Source organism: Achroia grisella, unplaced genomic scaffold (genome assembly GCF_030625045.1).
Source record: "Achroia grisella isolate CSIRO2021 unplaced genomic scaffold, CSIRO_AGI_Agris_v1 utg906, whole genome shotgun sequence".
Classification (NCBI taxonomy): domain Eukaryota; kingdom Metazoa; phylum Arthropoda; class Insecta; order Lepidoptera; family Pyralidae; genus Achroia; species Achroia grisella.
The window spans coordinates 2,003,134-2,019,009 of NW_026713064.1; the positions used below are offsets into that span (position 1 = coordinate 2,003,134).

The 15,876-nt window shown below is 31.2% G+C and overlaps 1 protein-coding gene across 4 annotated transcripts in view; it reads right to left on the reverse strand.

The window, feature by feature from the left end:
• Positions 1 to 806: 806 nt before the first annotated feature.
• The window catches only part of LOC131853884 (carbohydrate sulfotransferase 11), a 54,314-nt gene continuing 39,244 nt past the window's right edge, over positions 807 to 15,876 (reverse strand). For all 4 annotated transcript variants that reach the window (XM_059204965.1, XM_059204964.1, XM_059204966.1 and 1 more), the window contains 5 exons: positions 11,185 to 11,372; positions 6,404 to 6,701; positions 5,616 to 5,798; positions 1,490 to 1,647; positions 807 to 1,003 (listed from right to left, as the gene is read on the reverse strand). In XM_059204965.1, coding sequence (XP_059060948.1) covers positions 922 to 1,003; positions 1,490 to 1,647; positions 5,616 to 5,798; positions 6,404 to 6,701; positions 11,185 to 11,372 — 909 coding nt within the window. In that variant the 3' untranslated portion in view covers positions 807 to 921. The remainder of the gene's footprint in view (positions 1,004 to 1,489; positions 1,648 to 5,615; positions 5,799 to 6,403; positions 6,702 to 11,184; positions 11,373 to 15,876) is intronic.

Here is a 15,876-nt window from a genome sequence, read left to right on the forward strand (position 1 = left end):
ATAATACCTATAGGTATGTACAAACATATCCATTTTTTTACCGTCACCGCAGTGTGTACCGACTAAACTTTAAGCAGAAGACTTTCCGTGTCTTTTTGAAATAACGATTTTATTTTGCTCACTCTATACTACCTACTTTTTCCATAAATCTATATCTTATGGAAGCACTATTAAATTGTATATTATGCAGTACAAAATTAAAAACATATGTACAACATTTAATTTTGCCAATATGAAGTTAATTTAGCAATTACTCTACAATCAAATATCGCCTTTATAATACAAAGTTTAAACATTATAATTTGTAGTAACAGCAATTTCAAATATAATTGAAGATGTATCAATCTATTCTGATATAAATTAATTAAAGATGAATAAAAACAAAATAAAAAATATTAAAGTAGACACTTCTATAATATGTAAGTCGTTATGATTTTTCTTTAAAAATATAAGGGTATATGTTGCAGCTATGTGATTTTGATTCGATATATCTGCGAAGTGCAGTATCAGTGTCCTTAATCTAAAACCTAGACGTACAACAGCGTGCTATTAAAATATTAATAATTTAAATCTTTATTATACATATGAGTAAATGTTAACAACTAAACTATTGCCAGAAGCTCCCATAATCGATGTTTAATGTTTATACCTATACCAGTATCTAACACCGGTATGTGAAAATTCTCTAATGGCAAAACTCTGTATCACAAAATATACTTAGCTACGCGACAATAACAAAATTGACGTAAAGCGAACCCTTTCTCCACTCGCCAATGGATCGAAAGCCCATTTGTTAACGATCAGTCTTCTAGCCATTGATGAATTATTTCTCTTCCGTTATCGAGTTTCGATGACTATTGTTATTGTGTCTATGCGCGATGAACAGCGTAATGATGAAGCGTTCACATTTTGATAGGAAGCTCATCCGTGATTACTCGTCTCGTCCTCTTGTACTATTTCATAATAACTGTCTATTGTGTAATTGAAGAGCTGGAAGTCGTACCTAGAGCAGGAAGTAAGGATTAATAGGTATCAGAAAAACTAAAGCTTATCCATCATTTTTCGATTCAATCGATATTTTTATAGATATTAAATTAACTTATATTTACATAAAACATGCTCTTGTAACACTCTATATATTTTTGAAAACTGCAATCAAATCCGTTGCATAGTTTAAAACAGACAGTGGGAACGACTTTGTTTTATACAGATACATACACAACTTTATAATCATATTCAACTACAAAATTACGACAAATCTAATGTAATATGAACATAACATAAAATACCTTCACTACTGTTATCCTATACGGAGCAGTCAGAAGTATAGTCGTTAATCTTTCAACAAGTACCTACATCCAAAATTACGATAATTATAATGTAAAGGCAGAACTATCATCCTATGTTTTACAAGAAGTAACCCTGATATTCTTATGTAAACATGTCTATTATTGTTGAATGTTTGTTAAAATAATTATAATGTATGTACCTGTACAGTTTATAGAGGCCGTCAAGTTGAGATTTCTTCAGCCGCGAGTACAGATGGCTAATATTGTGTAATGTGTTAGCGCCTTTGCCGCTGTTACGCCATTCTGGCTTCACAACGTCTTGCAGACGAGCTAGCTGGATCAGGAATCTTTGGTCCTCCTGCAATATGTAATTAATAAAGATATAGACTAGGGACATTACCATTTCTGTGTAATGTACAGCACTATATAATTTTAAATTAAACGGAGCCACTTATTGAGCAACCTGAAATGTATTAAAAGTATAATAATAATCTGGAGTAATATATCTTTTGTTTTAAAAAATGCAGTAGTCATCGCCGGTAACAGCCAGTTTGGTACAAATATTAATATGTATATGGCAGTCTGTTTGTTACCTGTTACCTTTTCACTACTAAACGGCTGAAAGATTTTTATTGAAATTTCACGTGCAAATAGATAGGTACTTAATACATACTTAGATTGTATCCCGAAGACGGACATGCAGACGAAGTCGCAGATAAGAGTTAGTAAACTTTAGAACTGCACAGGCTAAATAAAAAACATACTTGTGTATACAAATGTTTGTGTTTTGGGGTATATATATATATAGGCATATAACCCACATAGGTTCGAAACCCCCCAAACATTGAACGGCGAGGTGTATTATATTAAACCTCAAGAGTTCGTCTAAAAAAATATTATTAGGAAAAGATAAATTAGTAGGAAATAAATTAACTGACATCGTCCATCATTCTTATTTATCTTACCCATACTTCTCTGGAACAGCTCTCACTCATTCCGAGAACCCACCACAAAACATTCTAAATATTTCCAAGGTAATTACCGTCATGTATTTTCTCACGGTCAATGAAAACAATGCTGATTTTTATAGGCCTGTTAATAGTAACAATACCCAAATACCATGTTTCCAGGGTTGCCAACCATTAAACACTTATCCTTATACGAATAAATAAAAAAACTGATAAAATCTCATATATTACCTCTCTAATTTGGCTCACTAACCTTGTACATCATAGTAAGTGTTTTATATATATATATATATATATATATATATATATATATATATATATATATATATATATATATATATATATATATATATATATATATATATATATATATATATATATATATGTATGTATATATATACACACACACCCACCAATACAAACAATCATACACATGTGAGGAATTGAACCTTTTCATCTTTATCTACTAATATGTAACATAATATAAAACTAGCTGTATTTAACTTTATTTTTCTAAAATAAAAGTAGCCTAAGTTACTCATTATTACATCAGCTACCTGCCAATAAAAGTCCTGTCAAATTCGATCCTGCCATTTCAGAGATTAGCCGGAACAAACAGACAGACAGACAGACAAAAATTGTAATAAAAGTTATTTTGGTAAAACGGTACATACCGTTTTTATATTCATATGTATGTAGTAAAAAACGGTTAATTAAATATTACAAACAGACACTCCAATTTTATTTATATGTATAGATATACATAGTTTGGCCATAAATACTGTTACAATTAAAAATAAACAAAACGTTACATTTGAATCAAGAGAACCTAACTGCTGTGGTTGCATTACAAAAAGTAAGTGTGAAGCTAAATAAAATTTTTGAAACTATCCATCTGCTTGCTCTATAAACGCCATGATAATTTAGAGTCTCTAAAGCAGTCCATAAGATTGGACGTGAAGAAATTTTCTAGGAAGGAAGGGAAGAGTGTGTGCTTCTATTTATAATTGTCCTCGAGGTTTAAAGGACTTATTGCAGCTAATGGAGATCATTTCGAAAAAGCTCTATCTATATAGTTTTAATGTTTAAATTTGTGTTACATTACAGTAATAAATGCTTAACGAAATGGAAAAAAATAAAGATTTTTCCAACAATATTTATGGCCAGACTAGGTATATATCTAATAGAATTGAGAAGAATTGGATTCTACGCAGGTATATATTTACAATTTATAGACCCATTTTGATACCTGAGCTTCATAGGTGTTAAAGTCTAATCATGTAGCGCTAAATCTTGTTCATAGGAGATTGCATACATTCCAATCGAGTTCTGTATGCCTATCTAAATAGGTATGGCGTCGTGCGTGAGTTACATAGTATGACATATACGCGTTTTATATATAATTTATATATGTATAATATATATTTAATGACATCTGTGATCAAGCGGTTTAGCACGCCGTCTTACTTCCGATGTTCGCCGATTGATTCCTCGCAGGACAGAAAAAATTGTATTCATGATTGTTTGTACTGGTCTGGATGTTTTATGTATATTATGTATGTATTAAAAATGTTTAAGTACCATAACAAAAGCTTTGCTTAGCTTGGGACTAGGTGGTGATGAGTGAATTGTCCTGCCTATTATTGTTATTATAACTATATACTAATTTACCAATACGATCGTCAGAATACTTCATAATAGTTGGCTATACATAGCTTGGTACATTGAAGGTATTTATTTGATTATTGTATAATTTTGCCAGTATTGATTGGAAACGAAAGTTGGCATATAGATTTGTTTGCGGTCTTTACATGACTAAATATGACTACTAAATCGGGCCTCGTAATTTTGTTTGCTATTTAAAAATATTATTCTTTTATTGTAATGTACGTACACTCTTGTCTTTATTAATTCATATTTTATTATTACTATACAGACAAGAAGAGTCAATTATAACACATTTTCCGTTATAAGACAAAAACTATATACCTACCATAAAAAAGAGAGTTTGTGACACATATAATAATAATAATAATAATAATCTTTATTAAATTCAGAAGGATCGTTACAATATTATTTATACAATAGGTACACATTCCAGACAATATCAATCCTTTCAGTATTTATGTGTAGTCCTGGCTTCTGAACTAGCATTAGCCGTATGACAGAAGCCAGTTCCTTCCCAATACATGTACTTTTATTATAGAAGGATGAAAATTATTAGAACATGATATATATAAACAATATTTTATCAATAGATACATATTTAAAAATCTAAATTATAAGAAAAACAAAGGTGTTGAAATAAACATATACTATATTGTGTGTGTCTTATGTACAAGTATGATGTAAGTGTGTTTATATGTATGTATGATGGATATGTAGGTGAGCGTGCATGTACGCATTTGATGCGTGTGTTTAAGTTAAAAAAAAAAAAAAATATATATATATATATGTATGTATGTATGTATCTATGAAACCGTTACATAATTCATTTGATACCCCACTATACTACTATACTGTCACTATAATGTAAGTTTTGATTAGGAACCCTAAACAAGGCAAGAGTATAAAATAATATTTTTACATATGACAATGTTCATTTAAAGCAATTCGTATTCATAGTAAGTTCGTACATCCTATTAATGGTCAGTGTGACATCATTCTCTTTAACTAGAAATTGTCCAACTACTACTATACTAATATTATTTGTTATGTTTAATATGTAATGTGGATAAATAAAACTGGTTGTTAACGGTGTTAGTGATACTTTAAGATACATATACACTATATTATTGATTACGATTATTATTAATTAACATTGTATGCACTGTTTCCTGACACAAATAAAAAAAATATATATAAACGCGAAAAATAAGAATGTATGTATGGATTTTACTTACACGCAAAAACTACAAAATCGATTTAAGGGAAACTGGTACCTAGATAGATAGTGCGGCTACGACTTAGGCACTTGGCTTTACTTCTGATGATCGCGAGTTCGAGTCTTCACACGAAGCAAACATTTGTATTTATGAGTATCATTATTTATATAATTATGGATGTAATATTAATATTATAATTAATATTTCTATCAGTTGTCTAGTAGTTGTACAACTAACAACAAAACACAAGATCTGCCGTAGCTTGAGAATTGTCAATTGTCCAGGGAGAGGTCCACCGCTTGTGATATAATATAACACTTTGTTGGCCCCTTTGAATGAAGAACTGAATAACCTGACGCTAGCATATATAGTTAGCGCAAATGGGTTCATAATTTCATTGTAATCACAGATAATATAATATTACATATTGTAATCCATTATTAAAAAAATATGTATAGGTATTAGGTACTCACGTCCAATGTCTCGAATTTTATAATAACGTCGAAGTTAAACTTGCAAGGTGTACAGAAATCTGTGTACGGTGTCCAATGCATATCTAGTGCCCGCTTGGCTTTCCTCTCGTCCAAAACGTATGCAACAAACTCTTCAAATACCGGATATCTTTCTGTCGGCACCGGTTGTACATTTGCCAATAGCTGTAATAAAATAATAATGAATAAATTGTACTAGACAGATACTACATACAAACGCTATATAGCGTATTAGTTTAAGAAAAACTTTTAGCATTTGACAACAGATAAGCCTCCTACTAAAAGTATAAGTATGTTGTTCACTATCCTTTATTTTATGCACTGTTATATAATAAAATGGCCAAGTTCGTGCAGAGTGAGTCTGTAGGTTTTGAGAGCGAAAGATAACACGGAAATCGGAAGTTAACGCATTCACGTATGCTCTACTGTATGTACAGCGATCCCTATTTTCCGTACATTCCTCGTATGTTTTGTTACTCCGCAGTTACTCTATAAATTGATTAACTATTATGAAATATACTAGGATATATATTAGTCTTGCGTATCTGCTTTAGAATAATACGCTATGTCCTAAGGAGATAAAGGCTGCCTTTAAAACAATATATTACAATTCTTTACCCTACAAAAATGAGTGGCAAACTCCAAGCAGGGCGAGTACAATAGATCTTCAAAGGTCGCAGTGCTACACATTCTTAATGCCTTACTGTAACCCATGATAAGACCTATGATCCAAATATCGAAATGACAAAAATAAGAAAAATCTATCTCACCTTCCTATATTTTTTTATTATTCTCTGCCCCATTTTGTCGTGAAAAGACTTGGGCCACGCATGAACAATTTTATCGTTGTATGCAGAAGCTAATCTCTCTAGGGGATGTCTGACAATAAGGAATGATATTGAATCTTGTTGGGCTTTCTTTATCATTTCCACCGTTGGCCTGGCATATTTCCTTCTAGCAAGCTCTAGAGGCACTTCTTTCGTTTTATCGAGGAAGGCAGCCGTGTAATTTGCCATCAAATTGAAGTTGTACATCCATGATGTTGAAGCTGCTTTGAAGATGTTGCACCTGAAACAACATAATAAATGATAGCAGTAGACATAAGGGAGGTTATGTTTACACAAGTGATTATTTATAATTGTAGGATTTGGAATTCATGTGGAGTAATTTGTAACCTAAAAAGGTTAGTCGGACTTATACCAGTACTTTAAAAAAATCAGGTACTGGTATAATTTCGATAAGAGATATTTACTGATTAACCTAACACACGTTTTAACTCCTCATTAAAAAAAACTACAGGTTTTGTAGGTACCTAGTTAGGTCACGTAGTAGATTTATAGTACGTTAATTACGTTACGGTAGTTACGTTTAAAGTCACCATTGATAGCTTTTGAATTTTATTTCAATTAAAAAAAAAGACACGTTTTAAATATAGTAATACTAATATTTAAAAGAATAATATTATTTCTGAGTTATATTTAGACGCTGTTATCAGTCTACACGTCGACCCGTAAACGGGAGCTTTGTAACAAATCGAAATATGAGGAGCTCATAAATAAATAATATTGTCAAGGACGAAACAGCTTTAAAATAGTATTAGTAGACTTTTTTTTTTGTAAATCCGGCGTCTACATAAACATAATTTCAATGAGAAACAAATTACTATTATAATTTATCGGTTTGACATTTTTTGGCAGACCCACAGCAGATTTAGAACTGACTGCGTATACGATATCTAATCTAATATGATAATGTCATGTCAGTAGAGACAGAAATATTTGTTGGTTTTTGGTGCTTTTATCCTTAATATTAATTTAGAGGCATTCTGGTAAAACTATCCATCATCCTAGAATTCATGTCCGTGTAGATATTTTATTTTATTAGTAGGTATATTCTGATAGGTAGGTAGATACATTTCTAATAGATTATAAGAACATAGGGGAAAGAATAGATAAGAGTTTATGTACAAAGAAGGTAGGTCTTATTTAAAGAACAAAAATTAAAATAAACAAAAACTGAGCCAACTAGAATTGGGTTATATTGGCTAACTGCATCTTTGTATCTAGTATAGTTAATCTAAATTTCCAAATCAAAACATACGTGAATGGACGTATAAGGAGAGGACAACAAAAAAAAATATGGATGTGTTATGCATTATATAGAAAAGGAGAGTAATTTGAGATATAACGGCAGATAGTGATCGCTGGTAGAAGATAACATACCATGTGTCGACCCCAAATAATGGGAGGAAACCAGAGCAATGAAGTAATTACCTATATAACTGATTTTATTGCTAACATTTGTACGTCAATATAATGCATTTCATAGTGGTCATGACAGTACTGAAAGGACAGTGAGGAGTACATCCTATGCTATAATATATATAAATAAATAAAATCGTGATGTAAATATTTGTCGTAAACTATATATAGCAAGTGACTCATGAAACTAAAAAAATAATCTCCAAGAAGTTAAATGGATAATTGAAAATAATCTTAAAACCGTCATAGAAACTACACGGTCATGTCTATTTAGTATGATCAAAATATCTTTTCAGATTTTTACTTTGTTTGTTAATTAAAGTAATTACTTTCACTAAAAATAAAGTGCAAATACACTGAATCATATACCTATGATATAGATCATTATATTATCACCCACGCACCATCGATCCTATACGACTAAGTATATGTATAACAATGAGAAAGTATAAAAATAACTGTGTCCCCAGTATCGACTAGGTATACTGCCGATTATCATCAACATTAACTTATACATTAAAATATTTATGACCGTAGTTATTAAAAACATCTATCTATTGTATTTTCATATGTAATTAGGCTTTTGGATGTGTTTTTATATTTTTATTATCATCAATCATAATTTCTATGGCCTGTAAGTAATTACCTACTTGACAATAGCATATAATCGCTACCATCAGGGTTGGACATCAATGTAATTACTCCATATAGCACGCTATATAAAGGCTAGTATGTACTGAAATTTTTTTACAAGTAATAATGTAGGTGTGCCCGTCTGCGCTAATGGTTTACACTGTCGGGGTACCAGTGAAGAATGATAGATTGGGCATATAGTAAGGTCAGTTAAACCACCCCGAATACACCTGGAAACAACGGTGGTTTCCAGGGGGAACCACCCGCGTCTGAATAACGCCTGACAACAACCCCCCGGAGGGTAACCCCCTGACAGTAAATATACTAATAAATATTGGATTCGTTAGCATTTATATTACATTAGGTACGTTAGACTGATCGGAGAAGCATTTTAATAATATATTATAGTGTTATTTATAGAGAATAGAGGTAACTTACATTAGGTAATTAATTACACAAATGTTTCTATATTTGGTATGCTACGCGTCTGTGAGAAAATGTTACACTGGTACATTTATACCTACATTTTTCTTGGAATTTGCGTGGAGAATGCCTACATCTCGAGAAAAGTTATATTAGGGTCTAATGTTTTTAAGGTAACTATTTTAGGGTCGTAGAAAGCAAAGGTGATCCACTCGCAACTAATAGATTAGATATCGTCACATGACCCTAATGGATCAACTATGTAATGTAAGTGAATAAAGTTAACCTTGAACTCTAAGAATCTAGGTTATCACTGAGAATTCCATATTAATAACTACGTTTTGTATTTTATCATCATTATTGTCACCTATTGGCAATAATAATTGAAAAAATTATCATAAATATTATTAAGTATATACCAATAGGATATGTAGTATCATATGGGGAAGAACATAGATAAATTTTCATGCCAGTCACACGGCCAAAGTTGCAGACTAGTAGTAGTTAGCTTGATTATTTTGAATAGTTAAAATTGTTGTACCGAAGCTGACTTCTTAAATGCGCGTAATAACAGAACAGGATAATGGGTTGAGCGTAAAGTGAGGTCGGTAACTTCATCGTAGCGAATTTATCAAGAAATACCCCCAATAGTTTCTTTCTTTTCTTGCTTCGAGAAAAGTCCTCATGAAGACTTTCATGAGGACTTTTCTACAAACAAAAAAGGGTTAATTACTAAAGTAATAGACATTTCTGAGCTAAACATTACATTACACGCGAATGCTTCCTGTGTATACTCGTCTTAAGTTTAAAACGCCGCTATCAATGTTCATCTATTGCGTGTTTAGATAACATCACTTCTCATTAAGTTAGAATCGGATGGTACATTACAATGTAAAGATTTTTAATATTATTCCCGTTAATTATAGTTTTATTATTGCAGGCAATCATCGTTCATTTATTGTTATACCTAATAAAAAATTTACAACTTCGATGGTCTTAGCGGTTTAGCACATTGCTTTATTTCGCGGTCGCGAGTTCAATCCCTCGCACGGTGTAAACATTTGTATTCCTGAGTATGATTGTTTGTGTCATACACAAACAAAAAATATATTTATATCTGTTATCTAGTAGGTACCCAAATGGCCCTTAAAGAATTAGTAATGTGTGGCAAAGTTTCATGATTACCAGAATTTATATCTGATAGGTTTACTAACGTCAATCCTGATAAGTATTTACATTATAGCTGATGTATATTCGTCTTTAGGATATTCCAAATGGCTGTTAAATACGCAACCTTGATCATCTGATTGAGCTCACATTTTTTGCGCACCATTCGACAACAAAAGCGTAAGTACATAATAAACTACTAGAGGTTTACAATCAAATAAATAGCGCACTGATACGTAGGTACAGCTTATATCTATCGAGTGAAATAGATATCTTATATATTATTACTTGACAGTATACAATAATTAGTTTTTATTGTTACGTGGTATCTAAATAATCTCATATATTTTAAACCTCATACAATAATTGTTGTAAAGGTTGATTTATAATACCTATTAAAATTCATACAATTTTATATGTTAAATAGAATCTCTCTATTATTTTAGAGTACCTAAATCCAAAATGGTTTTTTTTTATCTACATGCGATGCTAGCTTTTTGTTTTCCATATTGATTACTCAATATCTGACGATAAAGGGTAATGGACCGTAGAAACAGAAATACTCATAAACATTCTACTAACAGTCATCTCTTGAAATTGTAGAGACTAATAACTGCAGTGAGATGTTACGATAAAGTGTGTGAGATTACAGGATATAGAGACATAATATCTTTTTCCACCGGAATGGTATTGCTATTCAAGTAATCCTGATTGTGGTTTACCTTCAGGTGGGCCGTAAGATTGTTTGCTATTCCAGCAAAATCCATACTATTATTACAAATGCTAAAATATATCGTTCTGTTTATTACCGTTTCACGACTAAACGACTGAATGAAATTTGATACGAAGAATTGTATCATGAGAAATGCATCTTATTCTATGAGCTCTCATAATAGTCGTGGTATTTGTGTTGTAGAGTAAGAGGCTGATGTCATCTGTCATACGAAAGAAATAGGTAGGACATAGGCAATTTTTAGATATTAAAAAATATCTAAAAGAGATGGAAATAAGGGATAAGAATGAATATAGTTAGATTTTAATATATTTCAGAGTATCTTTTATCTTACCATATCACATGGTATTGTCTGTTGATAAGATATTCCCAGGCGTATGCTTTATGGCTTGAGCTATCCAGTCTGAGTCTAGAACACTCGCTCCTGAGGAACTCACGTCTGGCATCCATTCTGGAGTTGACCTCCATGAACTTGTCCCTTGTAAGCAGTCCCTCGTCATGTGTACCATTCTCGTATAAATACTGAAACAAATTGCAATATTTCTTTTAATAAAACTAAAACCAGTGGAAAGGTATAATAATGGGAATCACAAAGAAAGTTCAACTGAAAAAAAACATTAATTGCATTTTATCTATGATATACTCTCTGTGGTATATATACCCTGTAAACCTAACCTTGCATAGAACTAATGTTTTTTAGTAATGCCTAATGTTACAATTATCTTATTTTTGAGCTAGTGATCTTGTCTATTTGTGGGGTGCTCAGAAGTTATATAAAGGTAAGTTGGTAAGTACACCTACTCACTGATTGTAATAGCATGTTGTATTCTTTAGAGAATACACCTTGATATTAAAACCAATTATCTTTTTTTATTGCCCCTATATATGTAAGTTTTATGTTCCTGTTACCTGTTACTTTACATTTTAAATCATATAACCATATAGCGTTATATGATTTAAAACGTTCAGAATTAGCCGTCTAACTTATCAGATAAGGTCATCAAAATGTTTGGCAAAATATTTTAGATATCTTTTTATTTATTAAATCAGGTCTATTCAAACTCGATATTGATATTTAATAATATAGGAATGTAAAGACGAGGCTGGAATGAGGCAACACGTCTATAATGTCATAAAAGGGCAAATAGGTACTATCGATTAAATGTCAGGTGTTTACCAAATCGACTCAGCCTGCAAAACAGTCTTAGGTTAATATATAATAAATCACTTCATACTGTAGATCATTCTTTAGAGCATAGATATCAGGTTTGGAATATCTCCTGCTAACATTTAACACTAATTATAATTTAAGTTATAGATAATTATCTATAACTTAAAATATAAGATAACTTAAATAATTTAATTAATATAAACACTCACACACACATACTCACTCACGCCCAGGTAATATTTTAAACTATTTTGACACATATAAAAATATTATAGTATCATGGTAAATATCTGGATTATATTATGTGTACAATTATTTGTGATTGATATGTAACCTAATGATTGACATGTATATAGAGAGAGAGACTTAATTTTTGAGATATGTCATGGTATCTCAATAAATTAACGGTTACATATCAATCACAAATAATTGTACACATAATATAATCCAGATATTTACCACACAGTATAGTATACAGTTTATGCTATGAACTGTCAAGTAGATAATTACTAATTAGGCAATGCACCATATATTACACGTTTACCTATGGCAAGTTAGTGGTTAAGAATAAACTAATATTTTAAATGTAAAAGTGAATTTGTCTGTTACCCTGTCATGCGTAAGTAATCCTTCATATGAACTAAGTAAAGAACAAGAGCGAAACTACGGGCAAAAATAGAAGTAAAAATATTGTCTCTTTTCTTTATTATTATTAATAATTTAAAAACGCCCATAAAAATAAAAACGGTTCAATTAAATTTATAACGAAACGTTTTGCCTACACAAAAAAATCAACTCACATTATTGACTCATTATAAACGGTTACTTAAATCTGTTTGTTACGTCGTACAGTTATCACTTTTATTCTCTCGGAATAAATAAGGAACTACTTTGACTAAATTTCCCCGGAACTTTAAATTATACAAACATATAATAATAGAAAAAGCCACATAGAAATTTTTTATAGTGCAACGCGAAATTGGTATATTCTGACGAAATAATGATGTGATGAGATCAGTGAAGCCATGATGGTGAATTCACTAGGAATTCATCACAACATTTTTTAGGAAGGACCGCGCGGAAATCGACTCGATAAGATTGCTAATACCTGTGCCACCAGTCCCTATTGCTAATGATCCCCAACCATACCCACTTGTACGTTATTTAAAAAAAATTGTAGAACCTATACATGTAATATATTCCTGCCACGTATTACATCTTCCAAGTAGTTACTTGTCTACGGTGTACTTTCACTCACTTTCCAAGTAGCACAGACATGCATCGTAAAATAGCAATTACCTAGAATTTTCTCAGTTTATGGTTTTTACATGTCGAGCTATCTCTTCATTCTGTCGACCTAGGAGATGTTATATATATGTAATAGAATAATTGTTATTATAAGTGTATAGTTCCTACCTGCTACTTATCAACTTAGATATTGAATGGGTATTGGAATATAAATATTTGTAAGAAAAATCGAAACAATATTTGACATCAAGTGCCAGTTATAATCATAGTTTAAATTATTTTATTGTAGTTTATTTTTAATCCAACAAAATCGTTTGTTTTTTTCTATAAATTCCGTTTGTAAAAATCAGTGAACTGTTGAATTACTATATATATATGATACCTATATACGATAATTGTATTTCACTAACAAATAGTATTAATTAACAGTTATATATAGCCATGATAAAAGTTTAAATCAGTGTTAAATTACTTGCAGGTTCCAATACTCGAAATACTTAATCTTTTTTTTCTGAGTTATATAAGTTAGATTTAGCTTAAATATTAATATTTTTTTATTGAATCTCTGTACAAGTTGACAAATTCCAACAAGTACTTTACTAAGGCATTTACTAAGGCATCTGTATATATTCCACTCAGTGTCAATGGAATGTGATTTACCTTTATAAAGAGAGCAAAAAGTTACCGGCTGGAGTTCGCGCGGTCACTAACGGTATGAAGTTCCAACACCGCAGTAAACCACTTCCGGATTATTGCACTGGACTATCCACAGACTAAATATGTATCATACCATAAAATTTACATATTATGTCACTAGACTATATAAAACTGTTTATGTATATTAAATGTTTTATCAAGAACGTTTTTCATTCTATACCTACAGGTATAGACATAAATAGAACATGTAAGAATAATTTAAAATCCTAAATAAAAAAAATAATTAAATGAAAAATATAAACAGACATCAAACAGAGGCTGTATGGATACAGTCTTCTTTGCCTTTCCTAATGGATAAACTGAATAGAAATAAACTAGTTTTTTTATTTATTTATTTTCACATACATATTACCAGTATTTATACAAGTTGGATATTTTTAACAATACAACCCTTGTTACTTGCTGATAATTTAGCTTTCTTTATGCGAAAGATTTTTTAAAATATTCTTTGATAGAAGTATATATTGACGGTGCAGAAAAATAACAAATTTTTCCTCTATTTACTACGAAAAGTTTAGATAAAGTCACGATGCGATGTGATGCAGTGAAAGCAAATAATTTGCATCTTTATATAACTATCATAACCCGTATTATTGCATCGTGAATAACTGTGATAATTTGAACGCAAGGTCTTGTGGTTTAAATACATTTATTTCCATAAATTATAGCTTCCCGTCCTTACTTGCGTATCATATAGACATCAACTTGCAGGTCCATTGCGTTCCTGCCACGTGTCTCACACATTACTTCGTCTTGTTTATGATAGACTTAGCGTGAGAGCGTCATAGCCTAGTGGTTTACTACCTTGAATTTTGCCCGAGATTTCGTGAATTCAAATCTGGCCGAGACAAATAAAACACTGTGTTAATTTATTTATCCTTCTGAAAGACTCTCCAGTGAAAAGAACACATGATATTTTATTGAACTGATATTAAACCAATAAATAATCCTGGAGACAGTGGTAGGGCTTCCTCAGATATTGTATTCAAATATGCCGACCGAAATGTGGACATGTCAAGAGTTTCATTCACCACACCATCGACAGTTATGCTGTAAAACATATTCAAAATCATATTTTTTCAAGTCATTAATTACAATTAAATCTTTCTGAAACACGGAATTATTAAATCCAGTATAACAGCAATTTTTAAATCGAAAACTATATTTTGTATTTTTTTTCATTGACTGTGACGCAGAAACGATACACTTAGATACATCTAGATAAGATAGATTATTTTATTACTCTGTCAAGTACCTATTAATGTAAATATAATAAATCGGTGTTGCGGATAATCCGGTGTTATAGATAATATCAGTAATATTTAATGATCCTATTATAATATTTATTTAATCTATACTTCTTCATTGCGACCTACCAGCACTCCGTTCACTTCTATATTAATACTAGAGGGTGCGTGTGTGCGCGGGCCTCAAGAGGCCCGCGAGGCGTTGTCGTTGATTTTTTTTGTGAAGACGGTTTTCTTTTCGAATAGACTTGGTTGGAAAGTAGAGTTGTCTGTTTTGATACGATTAGGTGACTTCCTATTGTAACAGTGAATTTCTGTTTCACGTGTACCATATATACCTGTGGCGAAACTTTGTATTGTAATGGTCACAATACAAAACCTAACCTAACCTACCTTTCTGTATACTATATTAGTCTGGGGTCAAAGTTTTTAATGTAGAGACCATAATACGAAACCTAACCTAACCTACCTTTTTGTTTACTATATTATTCTGAGGGCATAATTTCTACTGTAAGAGTCGCAATACAAAACCTAACCTAACCTACCTTTCTGTATACTATATTAGTCTGGGGTCAAAGTTTTTAATGTAGAGACCATAATACGAAACCTAACCTAACCTACCTTTTTGTTTACTATATTATTC